Genomic DNA, 25,751 nt, shown 5'->3' with positions numbered 1-25,751 from the left:
TGAACAGCCCATGCACAGCTTAATGACTCAGGATTGCCGTTGGAGAGGTGTGTATTCTTCCCTAAGACGCTCCTAGCAAGGTACACTCTTTTTTCGAAAACAAACAACAACAACACAAACAAAATTTCAAATTCCTATTCCTCCCTTAGGCAAACATTAGAAGGAAAGTTTTTGTGAATAAGGCCTCAGTTGCTGCACAGTAGACAAATGCCTTCTTCACTGGGGCATTCCACTTTAGGGAACGATGAAAATACTCATCTGTGGTTTGCTGGGGGTGCCCTTCTGGGTGTTAAACGCTACAGAGAACATGCTCTGAAAAGCCGACTGTGACAACGCGCCCTGGGCACATGCACCTGCGTGCCGTCAGGTTGACGACTTCCAGGTGTGCAGCTGCGGTCCTCCCCTGGTGCCGCCTCCTTCCGCTAAGGAGCCCTGCCCAGTTTGGGTAATGACGGGCAAATGCATGCGTCTCCAGAGGAAGAACCACGGTGCTGCCGTTCCCGCCTCCGCACGGATGCAAGTGCAGGAGAGGGCTTTGAAATAAAGGGCAGACCCCAACTCTGTGAGAAGAGGGAATGGGTGTGAGCAGAAGAAACAATCGGACCTCTGGAGATACGGCCCCGAGAAACAAGCAGGGGAAGACTGGGGGATACTTCACGGGACCGCTCATCATGCTTCTTCCTGGATTGTAGGATTAGGCTTGATTGATTACTTGTAACTGAAATTTTTATTGAGGTTATTGTAGATCTACATACAGTTGTAAGAAATAATTCAGAGAGCTCCTCTCTACACTCTCCCCAATTTCCTCCAATGATGCCATTTTGCAAAACTACAGTACATCATCACAACCTGATGTCGACATTGATACCATTCATTGATCCTACTCAAATTTCCCATGTTTTACTTAAACTCATTTTCGTGTGCATTTTCTTCTATACAGTTTCATCACCTGTGGAGATTCGTGTATCCACCACCACAGACAAGATACAAAACATTTTCATTATCACAAGGATCCCCCATGTTTCCCCACTATAACCACACCCATCTCTTGCTCCCCCACGCCCAGGTCTCTAACTCCTGGCAACCACTAATCTGTCTTTCATTTCAAAAATTTTGTCATTTCAAAATGTTTTATAAATGGAATCATAGGGTATGGGACCTTGTGAGATAGGATTTTTTTCACCCAGCATAATTCCCTAGAGATTCATCAAAGCTGTTCTTTATTGCTGCGCAGTATTCTATAGTACCACAGTTTGTTTAACCCTTCACCCAATGAAGGACATCAGGGCTGATTCCAGTTTTTGGCTATCACAAAGAAAGCTGCTATGAACATCTGTGTACAGGTTTTTGTTGGACATAAGTTTTCATTTCTCTGGGATAAATGTCCACGAGTGCAATTGCTGGACTGGATGGTAAGTGTATGTTTAGTTTTATAAGAAAACTGTCAAACTATTTTCCAGAGTGGTTGGACCATTTTGCATTCCCGCCAACAATGTATGAAAGATCCAGTTTCTCTGCATCCTCACCCAGAATTTGGTGTTGTCACTATTTTTTATTTTAGTCATTCTGATGGGTGTGTAGTTATATCTCATTGTGATGTTAATTTGCACTTCTGTAATGATTAATGATGCTGAACATCCTTTCATGTGCTTATTTGCCACCTGTAGATCCTCTTCAGGGAGACGTCTATTTATGTCTTTTGCGCATTTTCTAATTCGATTTTTTACTGTTGAGTTTTGAGAGTTCTTCATTTATTGTAGATACTAGTCCTTTTTTGGATATATGGCTTGCAAATACTTTCTCCCAGTCTATAGCTTGTCTTTCCATCCTCTTCACAGGGTCTTTCACAGAGAAACATTTTAATTTTGATGAGGTCCAACTTACTAGTTTTTCCTTTTGTAGATCACGGTTTTGGTGTCGAGTCTCAGAACTTTTCGCTTTGGGCTGGGTCCCAAAGGTTTTCTCCTATTTTTTTTTAAAGTTTAATATTTATATGTTTTAATTGTAAGTCCATGATCCATTTTGAGTTAATTTTTGTATAAGTTGTGAAGTTCAGTTGCGAGGTTCATTTTTTTGCACGTATGTGTCTAGTTGGTCCAGTACCACTTGTTGAAGAGCTAGCCTCCTTCTATTGAATTACTTTTGCACCTTTGTGAAAAATCAGTTGAGCATATTTGAGTGGGTCTATGTCTGGATTCTCTACCCTGTTCCATTGATCTGTGTGTCTATGGCTCCACCAAAACCACACTGTCCTGATTACTGTAGCTACACAATGAGACCTAATATCAGATAGACTGTTTCCTCCCACTTGGTTCTTCTTTGTCAAGGTTGTTTGAGCTATTTTAGGGCTCTGCCTTTCCATATAACTTTTAGAATAAGCTTGTCTATGTCTACAAAAAATCTTGCTGGGATTTTTTTTTTTAACAGCTTCATTGAGAGATAATTCACATACCATACAATTCACCCACTTAAAGAGTGCCATTCAGTGTGTTCTTAGTATATTCACAGGGTCATGCAATTGTGCAGAGAAGAGATAACACAGCAGTACCGAGCCTGCTACCCGTAGAAAGGCCTGCTTGCCAGACTGGCCCTTGGCTGGCGTCTGGGAACTTGGTTCCCGGAGTGTTCTCAGTCAACAGTAAACTGATAAGAGTGGTTCACCGTGCCTAGACTGTTTGTGTATGCAACATAGTTTACGCTGAATAACCTGCCTTCTTTTTGGGAATCTATAGTTTTGGCACATGTTGGGAAGAGGGTGCTTATGTGACCAGCCCCCAATAAAAACTTTGAGTGTGGAGTCTCTAATGGGCCTCCCTGAGCAGAAACATCCCACGTGCGTTGCTGTATTTTTGTTGCACAGAAGGAGTGTGCTCTGTGTGACCTCTCACGAGAAGGTGAGAGCATGAGGAAGCCTGCACATGGACTCCTCCAGACTCTGCCTATTTTCCCTTAGGATCCGACTGTGTATCTTTACTATGTCTCTGTAGTAAATCTTAGCTGTGGATACGAATATAATATTTTGGCCTGCCTGGTTTATCTGGTGCCACTGGGGTTCCCTGCTGGTGCTGCCTGAGGGGGCTGGAGGGCTTTTCCCAGGCTGGGTGGGAGACTTCTCTCCATGGGGGAGGGGTTCCCTCTGCTGGTGCTCCCCAGCTGCCTCTGGGTGGGGTGCAGGACAAAGAGGCTTCCTGGACCAGGCCACTTGCTGTGGCTGGGTCTCCTCATTATCTGTTGGTGGAAAAGGGATGTCTCAACGAGGAAGGAGAATGTTTCTCCTGGCTGTTTATTTTTGGTGGGACTCCCTGTTGCTCCCCCTTGCCTCAAGTTGTTAGAGGAACTTGAGGAAGAATGAGTCTACCCGGGATGCCTTCTCTTGCTAGCTTCAGGGGGTGGGAAACACGGGGTCTGGGTGGGTCGGGTGGATGCAGATTGGCCTGTTACCATGCTGGTTGTGCAGTCTTGGGGTCCCCGATCAGCTCACTTTCTTCTTACCACTTTCAGAGTTTTCCTTTGGTTGCCTCTTGCATTATTTCCAGGGTTTATAGTTGTGCTTAGCAGGAAGGAGCAGACAGAAATGGGTCTACACCATCTTGTCCCAACCAGAAGTCCCCACCATCATATTTTAACTCATGATATTTTAATTTATTAGGCACAATCCTATAATTAAGCATTCCACTCACTGGTAACATTGATTTATAATGTATATATGGTCTTATTTCAAAAAGTTTCTGAGGTGGAATTATGAATTACATACAGGGAACAAGATGGCATAGATTCATGTTTCCTTGCTTCTGCCCTCTAATGCAGATAAATACCCTGGAAATTATTCAATAGACCATGATAAAAGGACTCTGAAAGTCTAGAAGAAGGTAGACTGACTAGGGAACACAGGACTAGAGAAGTGACAATGTGGTGAATTCCCTGGGTTTTCTTTTTGTCTGCCATATGTATCTGGACTGGGCACTGGAGAGACCAGTAACCCAGAACCATCAACAGTCTTAGAAATAAACCCAAGAAAAGTCTGCACTCTTTGGCCAAAGGACTAGGAAAGGGAAGCCCAACAGAGACCTAGAGGGGGCTGCAACCCTCACTCCACAACTGTGGGCTGGCAACTCCATCTGCCCACAGTGGCAGCTTCAAAGTCCTGGTGGGCTGCCCCACCCCAGCTCCATGCCTGGGGCACTGATGGGTGGGCTGATCCACTCACATGGACAGTACGAAGCCTCTGGCCAATTCAACACCCAATCTATGCTTGGAGCACAGAAGGGCCGGCATTCTACCCACACGGGCAATGCCAGCAGAACCTGGTGTCTCCCTGCCCTCCACCAAGAGGCATAAGGGTACCTAGGCCCAGCCACTCTGGCTCTTCCCACTCCCTGCAGAAAGTGGCCCAGGGAAGTGGATTCAGACCCTGCAGGTGACACCAGTAAGGAATTGACCAGAAGTCCCAGCAGTGCCAGAAGAATGAAGCAGACCAGAATAGCATGCAAGGGCTCAGAAAACTAAGCTGTCATTAGAACTACAGCCCATAAAAGTAGGCCAGAACCTATATGCTAAACCTAAACAAGTTACTGCCTGCTAAAGTAGGAGATTTTAATAAGATCAAAAATCTCCTAACATCATAACCCAAATGCCCGGATACAAAAGAAAATCACCCATAAGATACATAGATCAATGGAACAGAATAGAGAGCCCAGAAATAAACCCGTGCATATATGGTCAATTAGTTTATGACAAAGGAGCTAAGAATACACAATGAGGAAAGGACAGTCTCTTCAATAAAGGGAGTTGGACAGCCACATGCAAAAGAATGAAATTGGATCATTATCTTACACCACACACCAAAATTAACTCAAACTGGATTAAAGACTTGAATGTAAGACCTGAAACAATAAAACTCCTAGAAGAAAACATAGGTGGTAAGCTCCTTGACATCGGTCTTGGTGATGATTTTTTGGATTTGAGACCAAAAAGCAAAGGCAAGGAAAGCAAAAATAAATAAGTGGGACTATATCAAACTAAAATACTTCTGCACAGCAAAGGAAACCATCAACAAAATGAAAAGGCAACCTAGTGAATGGGAGAAAATATTTGCAAATCATATATCTGATAGAGGGTTAATATCTACAAAAATATAAAGAACCCATTCAATTCACTAGCAAAAAAACAAACAATTCAATTAAAAAATGGGCAGAGGATCTGAATAGACTTTTTTTTTTTTTTTGTGGGGGAGATCAGCCCTGAGCTAACATCCACGCCAATCCCCCTCTTTTTGCTGAGGAAGACTGGCCCTGGGCTAACATCCATGCCGATCTTCCTCCATTTTATGAGGGACACCGCCACAGCATGGCCCAACAAGCGGTGTGTAGGTGCGAGCCTGGGATCCGAACCCGGGCCACCAGCAGCAGAGCGTGCGCACTTAACCACTACACCACGGGGCCGGCCCCTGAATAGACATTTTTCCAAAGAAGATACACAGATGGCCAACAGGTACATGAAAAGATGCTCAACATCACTAATTATCAGGGAAATGCAAATCAAAACCACAATGAGATACCACCTCACACCTGTTAGAATGTCTATTTTCAAAAAGACAAGAGATAACAAATGCTGGTGAGGATGTGGAGAAAAGGGAACCCTTGTGCACTATTGGTGGGAATGTAAACTGGTGCAGCCACCATGGAAAACAGTATGGAGATTCTTCAAAAAATTAAAAATAGAACTACCATATGATCCAGCAATTCCACTTCTAGGTATTTATCTGAAGAAAATAAAACACTAACTCAAAAAGATATCTGTACCCCCATGTTCATTGCAGCATTATTTATAGTAGCCAAGATATGGAAACAACCTAAGTGTCCATCAACAGATGAATGGATAAAGAAAATGTGGTATTCCACACAATGAAATATTATTCAGCCATAAAAAGGAATGAAATCTTGCATGTGCGACAACATGGATGGACCTTGACAGCATTATGCTAAGTGAAGTAAGTCAGACAGAGAAAGACAAATATCATATGATCTCAGTTGTGTGGAATCTAAAAAAACCAAGCACATAGATACAGAGAACAGATTGGTGATTGCTGGGGAGTTCTGAGGGGGTGGGTGAAACGGGTGAAGGGAATCAAAAGGTACAAACTTCCAGTTATGAAATAAATAAATCATGGGGATGTAAGGCACAGCACGGCAACTATAGTTAATAACACTGTAATGCATATTTGAAAGTTGCTAAGAGAGTAGATCTTAAAAGTTCTCATCACAAGAAAAAAAAATTCTGAAACTATGTATGGGGATGGATGATAACTAGACTTAGTGTGGTGATCATTTTGCAATATATACAAATATTGAATCATTATGTTGTACACCTGAAACTAATATAATGTTGTATGTGAATTATACCTCAATAAAAAAAAGGAAGAAAATCACCCGTAATACCAAGAGTTAGGGAAACCACAATCTGAATGAGAAAAAACAATCAACTGATGCCAATGTTGAGATGAATCAGATGTTGGGATTATCTGACAAAGATTTTCAAGCAGTCACTATAAAAATGCTCCAATAAGTAATTATGAATTCTCTTGAAACAAATGAAAAAATAGAAAACCTCCGCACAGAAATAGAAGTTATACAAAAGAACCAAATGGGAATGATAGAACTTAAAAATACAATAACCCAAATAAAAATCATATACATAATACCACGAAAAAATCATGCAGGTATGATAAAATAAACATATCAAAGCCAAGAGCAATACACTTAAGAGTCATTAAGTGTTTACTATGCGCCAGATGCTGTTTTAAGCATTTTCTTTGTATTAATTCATTTAATCTTCACAACAGCCCTATGAAGTAGATATTGTTATCCATGTTAATGGATGAGGAAATTGAGACACAGAGAGGTTGAGTGACTTGCCTAAGATCACACAGCTCACACAGTGGTGGAGCCAGGCACTCTGTTCCAGAGCCTCTGCTCTTATCCACATACAGTATTGCACAGTATTATGCTGCCTCTTTGACAGAATTAAATTTATTTCAGTGAGAAATCTCAATGGGCCGTCTCTGCCAGGGCTGCTGCAGAAGCCTGCTAATCCGTCTCTCTGCCTCCTCTCCCATGTGCTCGTACAGTCCAGTCTCAGCATAGTCGCCAGGAGGACCTCCATTGAAAATGCAAATCAGATTGCTTCACTCCCCAGACTAAGACTCTCCAGCGGCTCCCCCTCACACTCAGAATAACATCCCGCCTCCTTCCCCAGACTTTCAGGTCTCTGCCTGTGTTTTCAGATTCCTCTCCTCCCAGTCTCTTGCTCACTCACCAACCTCTACCCTCAGACTTTCTTCCTATTCTTTGAACTCATCCTTGCCTCAGGCCCTTTGCACTTGCACTTGCTCTTTCCTCTGCCTAGAATGCTTGATCCCCAGATCTTCGCTTGCCCAGCTCTTTTTTTCACATTTCTGCTCAAAAGTCATCTTCTCAGGGAGGCCTTCCCATGACTCCATTTTCTTGGCTTCAGATCAATCTCACTATTCTTCCTTTTTTATTGTCTTTCTCCCCCACTAAAACTGACAAGAGGGGAGGCCTTGTTTATCTTGTTTACTGCTTCATCACCAGTAGCTAGGATAGGGCCTGACTATTATAGGAACTCAAATATTTGTTGAATGAACAAATAAATGAATGGGTGAGTTATATAGTCTTCATTACCTGAAAACTAGAGAAATGAAGTTTTTGTTCTGCAACCTAATTTTTAAGAGGGATTTGTCATACAAGTCCTTCTATAATAGACACCATGTGATAAAATAGAAGACATTTTCATCAGTGTATCCCATAGATGATTAACAACAGTCTACCATTTATTACATTTCTGCCTTCTAAGATGTATATTTAGTATTTCTTAAAATGTGGAATCGATAAGGAAGTTACCCTTAAATCTTAGTGCTTTTAAAAAAACCTGTCAATTGGCCACAACTTTAGAGCTGATCAGATATGCGTTGAGCACAGAGGACATGAGAGGCACCTGCTGCTGGGTTTATCTCAGGAACAACCAATGTCACCCTGTCCTTATCTTTGTCCCCTGACAGCCCTCCTTGTCCTCGCTGAAGAAAGCCTATTTGTTTCCCCACAAAGAAGAGTTCCAGCCCCTTTCTCTGTGACGTGGACCCCGAGACCTCACACACTAATGGCCCCTAGCCGCTGCCGGGTGCCAGCATGTCGGTTATTCTGCGTGTGCAGGGCTCTCCAGACTGTCTGCGGGTGGCTGATGGCAGGTGCTCTGGGCTAACAGAGATGCAGGGTCCAGGCCCACGCTCTCGGGAGTGTGCGGGTCAGCGAGCGAGAGGATCCACCTGCACAGGAGAAGTTATAACCGCAGCTGAAATAAATCGCTCACCCTATCTACTCCTTTCCCTGACTTCTCTATTTTTGTTGATGTCATTTTTCCATCTTTGTGACTAAGGGATGAATAAGAGATTTAAGAGGAAGAACTGGTTGGAAGGGGAACAGAATGACTTTATTCGAGGTTGAGTTTGAGGTTTCGGTGGGACAGGCTGGGCTAAGTCATCCTGCTCCCCTCTGCTGACACTGACTCAACCACCTGAAGACCCCACCTCCAGAGGTCTTTCAGATGTGCCTCCCTTTGGTTCAGGTGCTCATCTGAAGGACTGCGGTAGCATCAGAACCATCTCCGGGCTGTCTCTCCCTCCCAATCTAGTCCCCTTAAATACCACCTCTGAGTTTTCAGTTCTCCAACAGCTGTTTCGGTGCCTATTCTGTGCTTCTAGGCAACACTGGGAGTAGAAACAAGCAAAGCTCCGCGGTTCCTGCCTTTGTGGAGGTTCCAATGATGACAGCACCTATTTCTCGGAGGAAGTCTCCCAAGGCTTACAGACACCTCTGCCCCCCAGCCTCGTATTCAAGGCCCGCTGAACTCGCCTTCCAGGTTCATCCTGCTGCACATACTCCCACAGCAGGAAGCTTCTGCCGTCACATAAGGCTCATATTCCTCCCTAAGCCTGGACGTCCTCTGCTCCCCTGTCTCCCTCTCCCACTGCACCCTCTCCACCTGTCAAAATTCAAATCTGTCTTTCACAGCTTAGCTCAAGGCACGACTCTCTCATAGGCCCTTCACGATCCCCTGCCCAAGACATGTGCCTTCCATATCTGAGCTCTCACGGGACCTTTTGTACACTCTGACACCCATCATGTTACACTTGGCATCAAGTTAAATTATATCTCCCCTACTAAGCTATCGGAGGGAAAGGTCCATGTCTTATCTATATTGGCAGCTTCTCATCGCCCCACCTTGGCGGCTGCCCTATACACAGGGTACCTTATACAAACGGTGACCATATAATTTGTTATACTTTATTGTCCAAACTAGAACACTTTTGAGAGTGAAAGAGGCTCTCTTAAGCAGTATGCTGGGCTACAAGCAAAACTAAAATTGTCCTTGGCTACTTGGACACATGGGTGTCTATTTATGCCAATTGAAGGGTCATTGAACATTTAGTGAATTAAGCGGAAATACTGACTGTGTAGACAGCCAGTGAGCAGCATGAAAGAGTGGAGGAAGGAGCCTTGACTAGAGCTGGTATAGCTGGGACAGTTCCACCGAGCAGGTGGTCCCGAGGTATGTCTGGAGGGAAAGGACAGGATTCACGAAGGTCCAATTAGACAGAGAAAAGAAGCAATGACATCATGGAAGGTTAGGATGATGGGAGCAAAGACAGAACCGCATTTGATATATTCAGAGAGAAGTGAGTATGGCTGAAATTGATGGTTTATAGTGGGAGGCACAGGTGACATGGTTGGAAAGGGAAGTAGGGAGGAACTGGAGTGCTAACCCCAGTCTTGAGGGGTAGTCTTTATCCAGGAGGTAAGAGCAAGCACCTGAGTGTTTCTGAGCAGGAAAGAGACAAAGAAAATGCAGAATTTTAGGGAGATAGTCTCATGGCTGTGTTTAGAGAGGGGTGAGGCTAACGAGAGTGAGGTGACATGGGATCCATGGAAATAATCTCAATGTAAGATGACAAGGGCTTAAAGGAAATATCGGTAATGGAAAAGAATGAGTTAGGAGAACTGACAGGGAAAAATTAACAGGACTTTGGGACCCGAGGGAGTCGGGGATGGCTTTGGGGTGACACTTTGTACAGATTCTATTGGTACCATAGATTGAAATAAAGAAGTCAAGTGGCAGGGATGATTTGGGGGGGAAATCTAAAATTATAAATCTAGATTTCTACAGACTAAGTGTGAGGCATCAGTGGGTCATCTAAACGGCAATGTCCAGTAGATAGCCAAAGAGGAATGCCTAGGACGTGAGAGAGACAAGGACCAGCAAAAATGATTTAGGAGGAGAAGTCATCCATCCACGAGGTGAAAGATTAAAAAGGATCAGGCATCTTGGGGCCAAACGGTAGGAAGAGGACCATTGATGACCAAGGGTTGGATCTGGGAAATGCCTGCACTTAATGGGGAGAGGAGAGACAAGGAGACCGCGAAGGGGTCACTCCGGGGAAGAAACTGGATGATGCAAAGTCCTGAGGGCTGAGAGAAATTTCAAGAAAGAAGGGGCCAATTCTGTCAAATTTCGCACAGAATTTGAGGAGAATGAAGATTCACTCAATGAAAGATGGCTTTGGTAATTGAGATGATAATTAAAACGAAAAGTATCCAAGGAAATGAACCGGAAACGCACTTCTCTGGCCAATAACGTTGCCGGAGGCTGATTACTGCCCATGTCAGAGGCGTGGTGATGTGACGTGTGTGTTTCCCTCCTTAAGAAAGGTTAATGGCAGAACAGCCGAAAAGCCAGTTAGATTCAACTAAATTATGAATGGTTCTAATATTTATCAGGCTGTGCCCTATGACCAAAATACCCAAGTGATAGATACTAACCTGTGATACCTTTTTTCACCCAGAAGGTAGCAATACTGGGCATAGAAGAAAGAACTTTTCTTGATACAGATTCCATCATAATAATACCTGAAAAATAAAAGTTGTCTTAAAGATTATGTCAAATCACTGCCATGCTTTATCGAAGACACAGAACAGACTAGCTAATGAAGATGAAGTTCGTCTCTGAGTTTTATCATTGACTCCGTTTATTAGGAAAAGCTAATTAGTCATTCAGCCTGAGCAAGCTCTGTTATGCGAACAACTTCATATTATTTTATACACATCAGCTTTGAAACGGGCTCATGAATGTCCTCCTCTGCTTTCCCACGTGACACTCTAACCTTAGAGAGATGCCACAGGGAAAGCCTCCTGCTGCTGCTGCCGTTAATCTTTTTCAAGTGAAGCGGAGCAATGCCAAAGTTCCTTCTACCGAGAACTGGACCCAGGTTCTCAGAAACCCATTGCGGAAGCCGGTCCCTTCTCTGCCGCCCAGGCCCCTCGTCTGCTGAGCTCAGGAAACTGCAGCAGTTTGGCCATGCTCAGAGCAGCAGACAAAGTTTTTGCAAATTAATTATCGACCAGTGTTTAGTTTGGCAAACACTTCCACGTCGGCAATTTCTTCACGAGTGGCAGGCACCTGTCCTAATTTACCTTTCATCCCTTCTCACTGATTTCTCCTAACTTTTCTTGATTTAAAGCAAGCAACAAATAACAATAATAATTGAGTGACAATTACGACACAATGCACCCGATAACTCTGGAATTTCCTTTTGCATTAAAAATATAGGCTGGGTAACTAATCTCCTGAATACAATTCAAATATACTAACTAGATGAATACTTAGAAATTTTAGTTCAAAGAGTAATTAAAACAATTCTATTATTCTATGTGTGTAATTATTTAAATATTTCAACAATTAGACATTTACATGTCTAAACATTTAAAGTGTTGAAGGAAAAAATGTATCGTGACTTTTGTATTTTAACAAAACCCCTAAGCAAACAGAAACTAACATTTGGTTCTAGCATCACCTGAATTATTTCAGGCACTACGATTTCATTTGTATTATGGTAACCCTTGGTAAGAGCTGATATTTATAGTTTGGTTAGTTTTGCTTTTTTTCTGTCATGCATCTTGTGATTTTTCAAAATGTTTGTTTTTAATATTCAAAATAAAACAAAAATGCTAAACCTACCTGGCACTTCCTCTCGTGCCTAGCCTCCGGGTGCCAAGATCAGGAAAAACCAAGCGCACAAGCTAAAAGAATAAGACAGATTTAAAGTTGCAATTCAGAAATTCAGAAATAAAACTTCCAATTTCTTCTCTTACAATGTTTAAATTCTCTGTCCTCTTTTCCGATTATAAAGAAAATATATGTAAATGAAATTTGGAAAAATCAGACAACTATAGAGAAGAAAACACCCCACTCAGAGGAAACTGCCCTTTAAACCTCCGTGGGGATCCTTCAAGTCTTTTCTTCAAAGCCTCAATATGTGTGTTTTTCAATGTACATATAAATAATTGGCATCACATGATTAGCATATCTGTAGTTTTGCTTTCTAGTTTCTCCTCTCCATGTTGTGCCATAAACATTTCCTCTTGTCATTAAGAATTCTCTGAAAGCAGGGGATTTTTAACAGGTACATAATAGAACGTCATGTAAGTGTGTCATAATTTTACTGTTTTCCTCTTTTTCTAATAGGATAGTCATTTTCACTTTTTATTATTCATTTGTTTACCTAATTTTTCATTTTAAAGGTTTTGTTAGCAAACGCTATTAAAATATTGAATAACATAGCTACGTCTGATTCACCTTCTCATTTCCCAGTTTTCTGTCTGATGTACGTTTTACTAGATACCATTGATGTTACGTTTATGACCAATTACATTAAAATAAATAGAAGTCTGTTCCAGTTTCTCAATTAGAAGAGGTCCATACATGCATGGTATCCAAGTTCATGTCTGTTGAAAGTGAAAAGTCCTGGAGCCAGGTGAAATACAAAAGTACAGAACATGGGTGGCCAGGTGTTCCGAGCCATGAAGTAATGATTTCTGCTATTTTTCTACAATCCCCTCCATAATCATTCAGCCCCCGCTTCTGCCTGGTTTCCTGTTGCATCCCTCTTTCTTTTTTTCTTAGCTTCCAAGCCACAAGATTTGACAGTGTTGTGAAACCTGTCTCTTGTCTGGCTCCAGGCCCTACCTCTTCCTACAGGAAGCCCCCCAAGCCTGGGTGTGGGGGAGGCAAAATGAAGGAACAGGGGAGACAAGTCTTGCAAAATTAAACGTCGCAGTCATGGGGCCAAACTGAGAGGTTTCTTCAGGGAAGGAGAACCAAAATGTACAGATGAGAAATAAATGACAAGACATAAAAGAAAAAAATCAGCGAAGTCTAAATGGAGAATTAGAAGTCAGAAATTCCTACTTTCAACAACAGATTCTGGACACTTTCATCTCCTCTCACTTAAGAAAATCACTTAAAACCGTCCTTATATGTCTGGTTGTCAAATAGTAGGTACCTAAAGGAATTATTACAAAGTATGCAGCAGGCTCAGATCCAAGGCCCTGGGAAATAATCTGGAAATAAATTGCCAGTTGTCTGGCAGCATAATAATCTGCACATTTTATTTTATTGAGTAATTCCAACCCCAGTCTATCCTGTGATTTCCACCAAAGGGAACGGGAGACAAGAGTGAGCCTGGCTTCCGAAGTGTGAAGCCGTGCAGTGGGAACTTTCCAGCCCCTTTTACCTCCCCCTCTCCCAGAGGGGTCAAACCAACACCCAGCAAGGTGTGGGAAGGAGAGAGAGGGAGGGAAGGAGGAGGGAGCCCCTACACCCGTTCTCTGTTGGCAAGAAACTATGCTGGAGGAGGTGGGGAAAAGATTCCACTTTAAACCTGGTTCAGAGTTTTGATATTATATGGGACTGGACATTCCAAGCATCAGACAGTAGTCGGTAAATTAGAGTGACAACAGGGGTCTGTATCACCCAAGGGTTTCTAGACAGATCATGCTGCCCTGCTCAAAGTTCATTCAGGAGCAGAGGAACAAACACCCACGAGCAGGTCCAAAGGGACACAGGAAACAAACACAAAGTCACTGTGTGATTACCTCCCCCAGCTCCTGCTGGTCACACTTGTCTGCACGTGTGTGCGAGCATGCAAATGAACCACAGAGAAGTGGTTACATCTCTGGACAGTGAGGCTACAGCTGGTATTTATTTTCTTCTTTTTATATACTTTTCTCTAATTCCAACATTTTCTATAAAGGGAATGTATTACTTTTATGATCAGAAAAACATCAGTAAATGTTATTTTGAAAAAGGAAATCAGTGGTACGGAAATTCCCTAACCCACGTAAGATGTCGCTTGCATGAGGAATGAGCATTGCCCACCGCGTGCCCAGGACTGCCACAAAGAGCAAGAAATATCAACATCTGCACAGGAACTTGGTGTGGAATCTGGAGTCGACTCCGTTCCCAGGGGACAAGGGAGGAAATGAGAATTGGGTATTTTGTTGTTTCTCTTGTAAACATGCTTTGGGATCATATCCTTTTCCCCTTCCTCTCTCTTCTCCATTTAGTCACCAATTCGGCAGCACAGGGTCCCTTCACTGAACTGGCCCATTCTTCAGGCAAATTCCCAACAAGAACTGAAACAAGCATCTTAGCATCTGGGGGAACGGATTCCAAGGGAAGTATTAAGGCAAAAATGCTACATAAATGTCCATTTCACACACTGGAGTCTCTTTTTAACTTTTTCTTTGGAGTACTCTGCAGTGGAACGGCCCTAGAGGTAGAACAACTTATAAGAAAATCTAAAAAACGATTTTGAAAAAGAGTCTGATTTCTTAGAAAAGGAAGCAGAGATCACACAGAGCCAGAACACGTCAAGCTACAGTCACCCCACTTCCATCTGATAAGGCTGCCAGGCAGGTAGATAAGGATGACGCCGGAGTGCCAGGATCGCCAGAACTCAGCCAAGCCAGGGAGGAAGTGTCCTCATACGCTGAGCCATGAAATGGCAAAGTGTGGGCTAAATGATAAGATAGCCGGGGAATTCCTGGCTGGTGGGAAAACCTTACTCAGAGACACCTAGTGAGCTCCAGAGCCTACCTGATGCCCTGTATGTGCTCATATTACTTTTCATTCCTTGAATGATAAGATAAGATATATGCTTTTCAAACACGTGAGCTTCACCAGGTTGAGAAGACTGGATGACCTACCTAAGATTCAAGAAGATACGGATAAATAGAACTGCAGGTCTAAACTGAGGCTGAAATAGAATAGGAATGAGGGAATAGCCACTCTTGGGTTCAAATTGTTTATCTGCATAATGAAAAGAATCTGATAACAATGACAACAATATTTCGTATTTACATGGAGTATTTCACAGTTTACAAAGCAGTTTTGGGAGGCTTAACTTAATTTCAATTCATGCGAAAAAATACTTCAGTGTTATTTTTGTTGACCACAAGTTTAAAATGAAACCAACAGAGTGACATGGAAGGATAAAAGCCAATAATAGCCAAAAATAACGAAAAGCAAGAGCCCTGGTCCTCTGAGTACTCATGAGGCAGTGGGTTGTACCTTTGGGACCTCCTGCCTTTTCAGAGGAACATCAATAAATTGAAGTCATAATGAAACAGACGGGCAGGAAGGTAAAAATTTGGGAGCCAGGAGTATTCAGAATAGAAAAGGGAAGACAGGGAAATGCAAACAATTGTTTTAAATATTTGAGCAGCTGACATATTAGAAGTTTCTACTACATATTTTATAATCATCAAAAGTGCACAACTTCCACCAATGACCGTAAGTTTCAGGGATGAAGATTTTGGCTACAGAAATGGATCTAAAAATGTCAATGTTACGGAAACAACACTGGAATCCACAGAATTGCTGGAGGCAGGGCAACTTGGAGCAGTTTGGGCCCATCTCCAGACATCAGTCACACACCTTCTCAGCCTGCAAGCTCACACCTGGACATACACACCCAAGAGAACATCTTCACGTGCACAGTAGGAGACACGCACACTAATGTTCACAACAACAAAATCTGGAAATGACCCAAATGCTTATCAGTGGGAGAGTTGATGAGTAAACTGTGAAATATTACACAACAATGAAATGAATTTAGATGAATTGTGATATAATATTAAGTGGAAAAAATCCCAAAAGATGACAACATGATGCTCCTTTTTATAAAGTAAGCCACAAAAATAAAAAATATGCTTTTTAGAAATACATATATGAAATAAGTCAAACAGAGAAAACCAAATACCCTATGGTCTCACTTATATGTGGAATCTAAAAAAACAAAACAAAAGAACAAAAAAAACCCAAACTCACAGATACAGAGAATAGCTTGGTGGTTGCCAATGGTGGGGGGTGGGCAAAATGGGTGAAGGTAATCAAAAGATTAAAAAAAAAAAAAATACATACAAATGCACTAAAACTCTTTTTAAAAAGGCAAGAAAATGATGAACAGGTTGATGGTTCCCACCAGTGGGGAAGGCAGGGAGATGGGAGGTGGGGAACCGACAATGTGGTTCATTTGGGGTGGTGGGTTCACAGATATTTCTCACAAACCAATTCAGTTCTGTCTACCTGCAGACCACTGAAAAGCAGGAAGAGGAGGAAAGGGAGAGGAGGAGAAGGGGGAAAGAGGGACGGGCGGAAGAGATTGAATTGCCAGCTTTGGGGCCCAGTGAGCAAGCTCCTTGTCACCCACGTCACTTCAGCCCAAGCCAAGTGGCCGCCCAAAGCTGTAAGGGACGTGGTCGTGCAGGTTGTGAGCTGTACGAAGGCCCCTGATGAGGAGTCGAGTGGGTGTTCATCAGCCTGTGCTCTGCTTGCCAAGCCTCAGATCCTGGGGTGGGACCGTGTTTGCCCAGAGGAAGGGCAGCTTCCTCTCTACAGACACGTGCCGCCCCCACCCAGATCTAAGCTCCGTGGCTGTCTGCCCGGAGAGGGCATTTTGTGCTCATGAAAAGCTCCCAGCAAGAGGTGCTTTCAAAGGAATCTTGCACTGGGTGCGGAGTCGGACCAGGTGTCCAATTTGAAGAATATTTTTGAGGGAATAACAAGTGGAAAGAGGTCTGACCGACCCACAATTCAGGAGACTGGATTTGCCACCCACACATGGCATCTAGCTGGGGGACCCTCGACCTCAATCACTCCTGGTTTGCTTCCTTGATTTCTAATGCTACCTGCTTCCGCTAATGGCTGCGACACAAGACAAAGCATTAGAGACACTGTTTCCTCCCCACCTACACATCCTCTCTTGCCCGCAGACTGTTCCAGTGTCGGGCACTGGGGCAGAAGGTCGGGACAGCATCACGGGAGGCACCACACAAGCAGCCGTATTGGGAAATCAGAAAGCCGGGGGAGGAAGCAGTCTTCTGGGAAGGGGCATGGAACAGGCCAGTGGAGAGAAGCAGAGTCCCAGAGCTTCAAGGACACATGAGACAGAGAGAGACAGAGAGAGAGGAGATGCCTGGTGACTTAGAGTCTACTCGTGGGCTGTCCGAGATGGGAACCACCAGCCACACGTGGCTACTGAGCACTTGAAATGTGGCTCGTTGGAATTGAGACGGGCTGCACGTGCAAAATGCACACCGGATTTTGGAGATTTAGCATGAAGAAAAGAACGAAAAAAATAACTCAACGATTTTTTAATATTGATTCTCAATGATTTAATATTGAAATGATAATATTTTGAATATTCTGGAATTTAAAAATTATAAAATATTAGTTTCACCTTTTGAAAACTTTAAAAATGAGTATAGTAGCATATTTAAAATTATATCTATGGCTCCCATTGCATTTCTATTGGGCAGCACTGGACTAGATTCTAAGAGGCCAAGTCAAACTTCTTTCAACTGGATTAGATGAGATATCCCTACTCCTTTAAAAAGTCTCCTTTTAACCTGTTTTGAGTGGGTGTCTGTCTATTCTTGAAAACCAGATGGAAAAGTGCCTTGAAAATAAATGCAATGCACTATGTGATTGAAAGTTATTATTGTTACTTTAATAACAATTAAGTCCTTTGAATCTATTAATTCTTTCCATCAACAAATCCTATTGACTCTGTCTTCCAAATATACCCAGAACTTGACCCCTTCTCACCACATCCACGGCTACATCCCTGTCTGCTCCCTGCACACCCAGGCTCCTCTCACCTCCCTGCTTTGACCTCCAGGTCAAATCTCTGATCTGCTTCCTCTAGCCACTGCAGCCTCCTTGGTGCTTGGGCTCCCTCCTGCCTCAGGACCTTTGCACTGGCTCTTTCTGCACTGCTCTTTGCTCATATATCACATACTCACTGCCTCATCTCTTGGAAGTCTGGACTCAACTGTTACTTCTGAGGGAGGCCTTCTCTAAAATTACAACTCTTCCCCTAACACACATACGCGCGCGCGCGCGCACACACACACACACACACAGTCCTTATCTCCTTCTGCTCTATATTTCCCCTTAGCATTTATACAATCTAATATATTATATATTTTCTTATTTATCGGTATCCCCCAACTATAATATAATAAGTCCAATAAGGGCAGGAATTTGTCTCTGTATTGTTTATTGTGTCCCCAGCAGCTCACACGGTGCCTGGCATATAGCAGCTGCTCAATAAACATTTGTTGACTGTAGAGGGTCTCAAATAGACTATCCTTGTGCTGGCGTTTGCTGTATATTGTATGGTCTAAACAAAGATTCTGACAGAGCTCTTAACTTCCGGAGGAAACCTTTACGAGCCAATGAGTGCTCGACATGCAACCGTATTGTGGGAAACATCACTTGTCTGACACCACAAAGTGGCTCTTTGAGCTTGTGTGCTGCTGGGCTGCGGCATTTCGATGCAGGAATGGTGGCCCCGCACACCCGGCTGAGTATTTGGAGTATCTGGAGCAGCCACAGTTGCATTCTCTTGGGTGTCACCCCATTCCTCACCTTTCCTGGCCCTTCACTATGAGCTGTGGACAAAGGACAGAATAGCTCTTTGATGGAAATGAAGACGTATGTTAACCATCTGGTTGGCTTCCCAGCGTGAAGCTGATTATACCCATTGAGAACCTATTAGGCCTAAGTAAATTCTAACATTTCCTCATTAATGAACTCTGTACCTTTTTGAACTCAGTGACTACTGTATTTTTGTCTTCACAACCTACCTTCCCAAACGTGGCTGGGTTGACTCGGTTCTGAGCATTTTGCCCACAGGTCTTCATATAAATCTCATACAGGAGGCAGCGAGGCACACTGTACCCTTCGCAGATACAGAAATTGTCAACCAACCTGGGGGAGAGGAAGACAAGGAAGAGGCAACCGGCATCCGGGTCAGTGGTCAGACACAAGTGTGGGATCCAACTAAATGACATATGTTTAACTTATTGAATGCAAAGGCTCACCAATCAGCATCAATAAAGTACCTTTTGTTCACAGCCCAGAGTTGAGTATATCGGTTGTACACCTTTAGATGATTGCCATGTGGGATTTTTTGTTTTTGTTTTGGTGTGTAGGCATGTTAAAAAGAAGTCCAAATTATTGGGCTCAGCAGACACTGTTTTATAAAGGTTGCAGCCAAGATCTCTATAACTAAAAAGTGGATAAGTATTTACTCGCTAAGACACAAACCAACACCCCCTCGCCGAGTTTATCACTCCTGCAGGTGACTGCTGGACCCAGCATGGCTTCCCAGTTCCCCTGTGCCTGTGACCCAGGGCACATGTGCACAGCTCTTCCTGACTCCTTTGCTTCCTGTTGGGTACAGAGCTCAGAGGCTCAACTGCCCAAATGCTCCTGGGCCCTCGGGCAGGTGGGGATCTCCTAGCAATGAACGAGGGGCTCTGCCTGTGGCTCACAGCCCACAGCTGGCCCCACAGGGACAGCCAGGTACCTGTCCCAGCAACAGGTATGTGGGTGTCTGGAGGCAAGTAGTAAGGGTGACCAGGGTCAGAATGTGTGGTCCATAGCGACATCCAATCACAACCTTCCCTTTCCCAGTTGGGGATGGACTGTCAGATTTCGCCTCATTCTTTTAAAGAAATATACACAGCAAGCCAGCATAATTTTTAAGCACAGAAGAATTTTTCAGCAGGGAATTTACCAACAATACATCTTCTCCTTTCTTATTGATAACATACAGCTTATTTTCTGGGATGAGGCATGCTGAGGCCTAAATTTACTTTCCTTGAGAGCTAAAGACCACAGTCCACAATCGTTAACCCCATTGGCTTCTTGGAAGAAGGAAAAATCAACACACAGGGGTGGAGGGTGGGGGTGGAATCTTGGTCCTGTATTGGTTTCCTAAGGTAACAAACTACCAAAGGCCGGTGGCTTAAAACAACAGAAATTTATTCTCTCACAGTTCTGGAAGCTGAAAGTCCAAAATTAAGGCGTTCGCAGGGTTGGTTCCTTCTGGTTCCTTCTGGAGCCTCTTAGAGCCTACTCTAAGCTTTTGTCCTAGCTTCTGGCAATTGCCGGAAATCCTGACATTCCTTGGCTTGTAGATGCATCACTCTGATATCTGCCTCCATCTTCCTTGGCCTTCTCTCTGAGCGTCCTCTCTCCTCTTCTTATGAGGACACCAGTGACTGGATTTAGGGCCCAGCCTAATCCAGTGTGATCTCTTCTTAACTAATTCCGTCTGCAAAGATCCTATTTCCAAGTAAGGTCACATTCTGAGGTTCCAGATGGACATGATTTTGAAGGGACACCATGGATCCCGGTACAGGCACAGGGAGGGGATTTGCTGAGTCTCCTAAAACACCTTGTGGGACTTGACATTTCAGATACTTCACAGTGACTTAATCACAGCTACTGCGGCACCCATTATTTGGCTCACGGTTGACTACGGGTGATGGCTACTGGTGGGGCGGGGAAGGGGCAAATTCACATTTCTGGGTGATATTTATATTTCTCTTCTTGAGACACCACCTGCTGATAGATGCAAAACCTATACCTGAAGTGTCACAGAAAGACGTTGGCTAAGTTTGGGGAGGTGCAGCAAACTGTGATAGACATTCAGTTCAAATGCACTTTTGTGTATTCTCGTCTACTACCAATTTAGTCAGGAAACGGTCTCCTTAAAAAAGAAATGTACAAAACACTCACGCCTTAAAAGGAACTCGAGATTAAATTTTTGCGAATTGTTCTTCCTTATCACAGAAATTCACTTGCTCGAGGCCTCTGTGAACTGTCCTCCTATTTCAAAACGACATGACTGAGTCTGACTGTTATCTGGGTGGACCAGTAAGGCCAAACAATATTATCAATAACAATAAAGGTCTGTGACAAGAGTCTTTTCTCTGCCACAGACATAAAGAAAGGCCGCCTCCTGGGTTGAGCCCCGCGCTGCTTCTCAGTGACTTTGCTGCTTTGATCCTGGCTGCTCCAGGGGCTTCACCCCATTTCTGACCAGGTGCCCCTGGCTGTCTCCCCAAAGTTCCCAGCTGGGTCTCAGAGACTGGCCTGTGGTAGGCGGTCAGCAAACACTCACTGGACAAACGGAGAGCTGGAGAGTGGGCTGTGATTGTCCTGTAGGAGCGCCTCTGTTCCAGGACATGCCTTTAGTTCACCGCAAACAGTAGCTGCCTCACCATTTCTTCTTCACATGCATCGGAAATCACGATTGTGACCATCACCCAGGGCTTTGCGCCTCACAGGCCCAGGTTTAAATTCTGACTCTGGATGCCTCATAGAGTTTTTGTGACTAGAGAGCGAGTACGTGATGTGCCAGGTACACCGACTGACACATGGAAGCTCTTATTGTTATCATTTTCACATCTGCCACCAAAATCTTGAATGGAAGCCAGAAAGACATCCATGTTGGCCGACTGGCAGCAGAGAGGCATCCACAATAGGTGAGCTTGACTTTCAACTACATGTGGCTCCAAGGAGAGGCTGAATGGGGACTGCACAGGGAGCAGGGCTGGCCAGGACTCCTGGCAGGTCACGTCGGTCAAAGGTTTTACACTGTGCCAACAAAATGTCCTTTGGTGATACACGATTATAAAGCCTGTCCAGGGCTGGCCCCGTGGCTTGGCGGTTAAGTGCGCGCGCTCTGCTGCTGGCGGCCCAGGTTCGGATTCCGGGCGCGCACCGACGCACCGCTTTTCCGGCCATGCTGAGGCCACGTCCCACACGCAGCAACTAGAAGGATGTGCAACTATGACGTACAACTATCTACTGGGGCTTTGGGGGAAAAATAAATAAATAAAATTGTTAAAAAATAAGAATAATAAAGCCTGTCCAGATTTGGAGTAGATCAGATCACTAAATTCCTTGCTCAGCTGAATAATAACCATATTTTCCAGATCTCACTATCAGACCAGGGGGATTGCTAAGAACTTGAGAACATTCATGATGTTCTCATTTCGAGTGATGGACAATCTGAAAACCGCCAGCGTCAGAGCACACATACCTAGTGCTGCAGTTCCCACATTTTCTGAGTATTCCTTTTCGTCATAAAGAAAAATGTAATGAACCCCCACACACTGGGAATTATAGTACCTTTGATTCAACCTGATCAAAAGCTACTATGAATTCTACACCTTTCATAATAAATTTGCATCTTATTAATTTCAGCAGAGTTGGTAGAAATTTGAAAAAGTCATATTGATAGGCAGGACAGTTATGTAGTCTATAGCCAGGCTCGGCATGCAAAGAGCTTACACAACGCTTGGGGTGTCGCCTGAGGTCTGAAGCCAGGGGTGCCAGCCAGTCAGACTTGTTGAGTTTGCAGCCCTCAGCAGGGGAAGTCAGACCACTGCTCTTCATCGCTTTGTGCACCCACAGGTCTGACCACTTCTCTCCCCATTTCTGCAGCCCTTCCTAACCGTGAAGCAGAAACCTTATATTACTTCTTTTTCTTGAGACTGTCGAGACCCTGCAGGACTTTCTTTCTCCTTGGAGGATTTATCATATGCTGATGACAATGGCACTGAAGTCTCTGAGAAACGTTGGAGACCAAACAAGTGACTGATTGGAAAGTGAAACAATGATGTAATGCTGAAAGCGCAGTGTTTCTTCCATGTGACAACAATCAGGCCCCTCCCTCGTCTTTCACTTGGAAGCCTGAAAGGTCTGCGAGTGTCCGGGCAGCTCGAGCACTAGTACCCTCTGCCACTCTTCCAGGAAGCTGGTCTCCTTGGGCATCTTCTAAATTTCTCCAGGATGCCAAGGCTCTGGATTACAAACTGAGGGGCTACTGTAGTTTTTTTAAAAATTATTTATTTTTAAAATTGTGGTAAAAAAATATATTTTAAAATATACACTTTAATGGCATTAAGTACATACACATTGTTGTGCAACCATCGCCACCATCTATCCAGAGAACTCTTCTCATCTTGCAAAACTGAAGCTCTGTACCCATTAAACACTAACTCCCCATTCCCCCTCTCCCCGGCCCCTGGCAACCACCATTCTACTTTGTACCTCTATGAATTTGACTACTCTAGGAACCTCACATAAGTGGAATCATATAATATTTGTCCTTTTGTGACTGGCTTATTGATTTAGCATAATGTTTTCAAGGTTCATCCATGGGCAGTATCAAAATTTCATTCCTTTTTAAGGCTGAATAATATTCTGTTGTGTGTATAGACCACATTTTGTTTATCCATCTATCTGTTGATGAACACCCGGGTTGCTTCCACCTTTTTGGCTATTGTACATAATGTTGATATGAACATTGGTGTACAAATATCTGTTCAAGTTCCTGCTTTCAATTCTTTTAGGTATATACCAAGAAATGAAAGTGCTGGATCACATGGTAAACCTATTTTTAAGTCTTTGAAGAACCGCCCTACTGTTTTCCACAGTGGCTGCACCATTTTACATTCCCACCAACAGTGCACATGGGTTCCAATTTCTCCACAACCTCTACAACAGCTGCTCTTTTCTATTTCTGTTTGTTTGTTTAATAATGGCCATCCCAATGGCTGCGAACTGGTTGGGGCTGTGTTTTTAATACCAGCGTTAAAACCACCAGTGCCAATGATCTGTTAAACATGTCACTCCATAGACTGAATGCCCTCCACAGGAAATGACGCCCCTCCTCACCCTCCATTATTCCCCCTCCCCAAACTTGAAGAGCATGACCCCTGTGGGTCAGAGACCTGGAGGAGTAGAAATTCCTCGCATGGGACTTGATTTAGTTGGGCTCCCTGTTAAAATGGTCTGCATCACCCTAAGTGATTTAGGGCACCTGCGTTTTGTGCAGCCTACATTCTGTCAGTTCACAAACAACCTTAGGAGGATGTCTAGGTATTTTTTGAATCTCTAATCATTCTTTCAAGTCTCTGGAACATCATGCAAACGCCACAAACTCTAATTTACTAAATGGTGACCTGAAATAGTTGACAAAGGCATCCTCAGAGTCCTTTCTTCTAAAAACAAGGCGACATGCTGTGGGGTCTGAGTTGGTGAAATAGAGCACTGCCGTGTAACACTCTGAAAACACTGTATGTGCTTCAATATTTATTCTTTTGATTTTTTTCTCTTATGCAAGATGAAATGTATCAAACATTTTCTTGTAGGGGAAAGGGGTAACCATTTAGGCCCTTTTTGGGTTGTAATCACAAACACACCCTGCATTTTTCTATTTCACTCTCATAACTTTTTCAGAAAGTCTTTCCTGAGAAATATTCTTTAAACCTTAAAAAAAAAAAAAAGTAATCAGATACCTACTAGTTATTCACCCTATAAAACTAAGGTTTTAGGACTGGTTTCAATTATCTTCCTATTTATGAAAAGCAACATACCCCATGAGTTCATCAGTCCCAAGGGCTAAGGGTATTTTTCTTCCCAGTTTTTTCTGCCTCTGTTTAAATAGCCAGAAGTGAATGTCACAAACAGTGTGGAATGCATTGTTAAAGCTAAAAATTGCTTTGCTTTAAGTTAGAAAACATCCCACTCTGGATCTCACACTAAGAGAAAACATTTCCTCTCCGGGCCAACGCCCACGTGCTTTCAGATGTATATGTAAGCGCCGGGCCACTAACAAGTCCCCCGGTGGGGGGCAGCCTGGATTACTTCCCGCGGGAAGTGTCACCCACAGGGAAGCCCGCAGATGGAAAACCTACAGTGGCCCATCGCCGACTCCTGACCGGGAGGCCTTTCCAGGGTGTGTGTGTGTGTGTGTGGGTGTGTGCCCGGGTGTGTGCGCGCGTGCGTGCGCGCAGTCCGGTCTGCGGCTTGGGCGAGCCAGCATCAAAAGGCGCTGGTCCCGGGTGTGAACGGCTGTTCTTTTAGACCTTTCCTCAGGGCCCCGGAACGCAGGCGGTGGCTCCTGGCCCTTGGCGGTGGCCTGAGGTCCTGGGGACAGCCGCGGAGGGAGCGACACTTCTCCCCTTCCTTGCCCCACGTCTTCCATCCTATAGGCCTGGAGCGCCCCCAGCCCCGACCTCGAAACCCAGCCCGGGGGGGAAGGCGCCCGGGGGCTCACCACTGGATGACGCCGCTGTGCAGGCCCCGGCTGCCGGCGCCGCCCGACGGGGAGGCCGGCACGCCCTCGGCCATGGCTCAGACCCCGGCCCGCAGCGCGCAGGCGGCGAGCGGGCGGCGGCGCTGCACCCGTCCGGCCGCCGCCGCTCCTCGGTGTTTACTTTAGAGCCGGGCGCGCGGGCGCGCGGGGGCCGGGGCCCAGCCCGAGGCCCGAGCCCACGAGTGCGCGCGGGGGCCGGGGCCCAGCCCGAGGCCCGAGCCCACGAGTGCGCGCGGGGGCCGGGGCCCAGCCCGCAGGCCCGGGCCCACGAGTGCGCGCGGGGGCCGGGGCCCAGCCCGCAGGCCCGGGCCCACGAGTGCGCGCGGGGGCCGGGGCCCAGCCCGCAGGCCCGGGCCCACGAGTGCGCGCGGGGGCC

At 44.6% G+C, this 25,751-nt stretch overlaps 1 protein-coding gene across 1 annotated transcript in view; it reads right to left on the bottom strand.

Moving 5' to 3' along the window:
• RFX8 (regulatory factor X8) overlaps positions 1–25,410 on the bottom strand; it is a 56,352-nt gene extending 30,942 nt beyond the window's left edge. Inside the window, exons 1-4 of the mRNA XM_058534660.1 lie at positions 25,337–25,410; positions 19,062–19,185; positions 12,088–12,149; positions 10,893–10,979 (exon numbers count right to left, since the gene is read on the bottom strand). Coding sequence (XP_058390643.1) covers positions 10,893–10,979; positions 12,088–12,149; positions 19,062–19,185; positions 25,337–25,410 — 347 coding nt within the window. The remainder of the gene's footprint in view (positions 1–10,892; positions 10,980–12,087; positions 12,150–19,061; positions 19,186–25,336) is intronic.
• Positions 25,411–25,751: the final 341 nt, after the last annotated feature.

The sequence above is a fragment of the Diceros bicornis genome, chromosome 40 (assembly GCF_020826845.1).
Source record: "Diceros bicornis minor isolate mBicDic1 chromosome 40, mDicBic1.mat.cur, whole genome shotgun sequence".
NCBI classification, from domain to species: Eukaryota; Metazoa; Chordata; class Mammalia; order Perissodactyla; family Rhinocerotidae; genus Diceros; species Diceros bicornis.
Note: the sequence above shows the minus strand (reverse complement) of the source record. Positions and strands in the feature narration are given on the sequence as shown.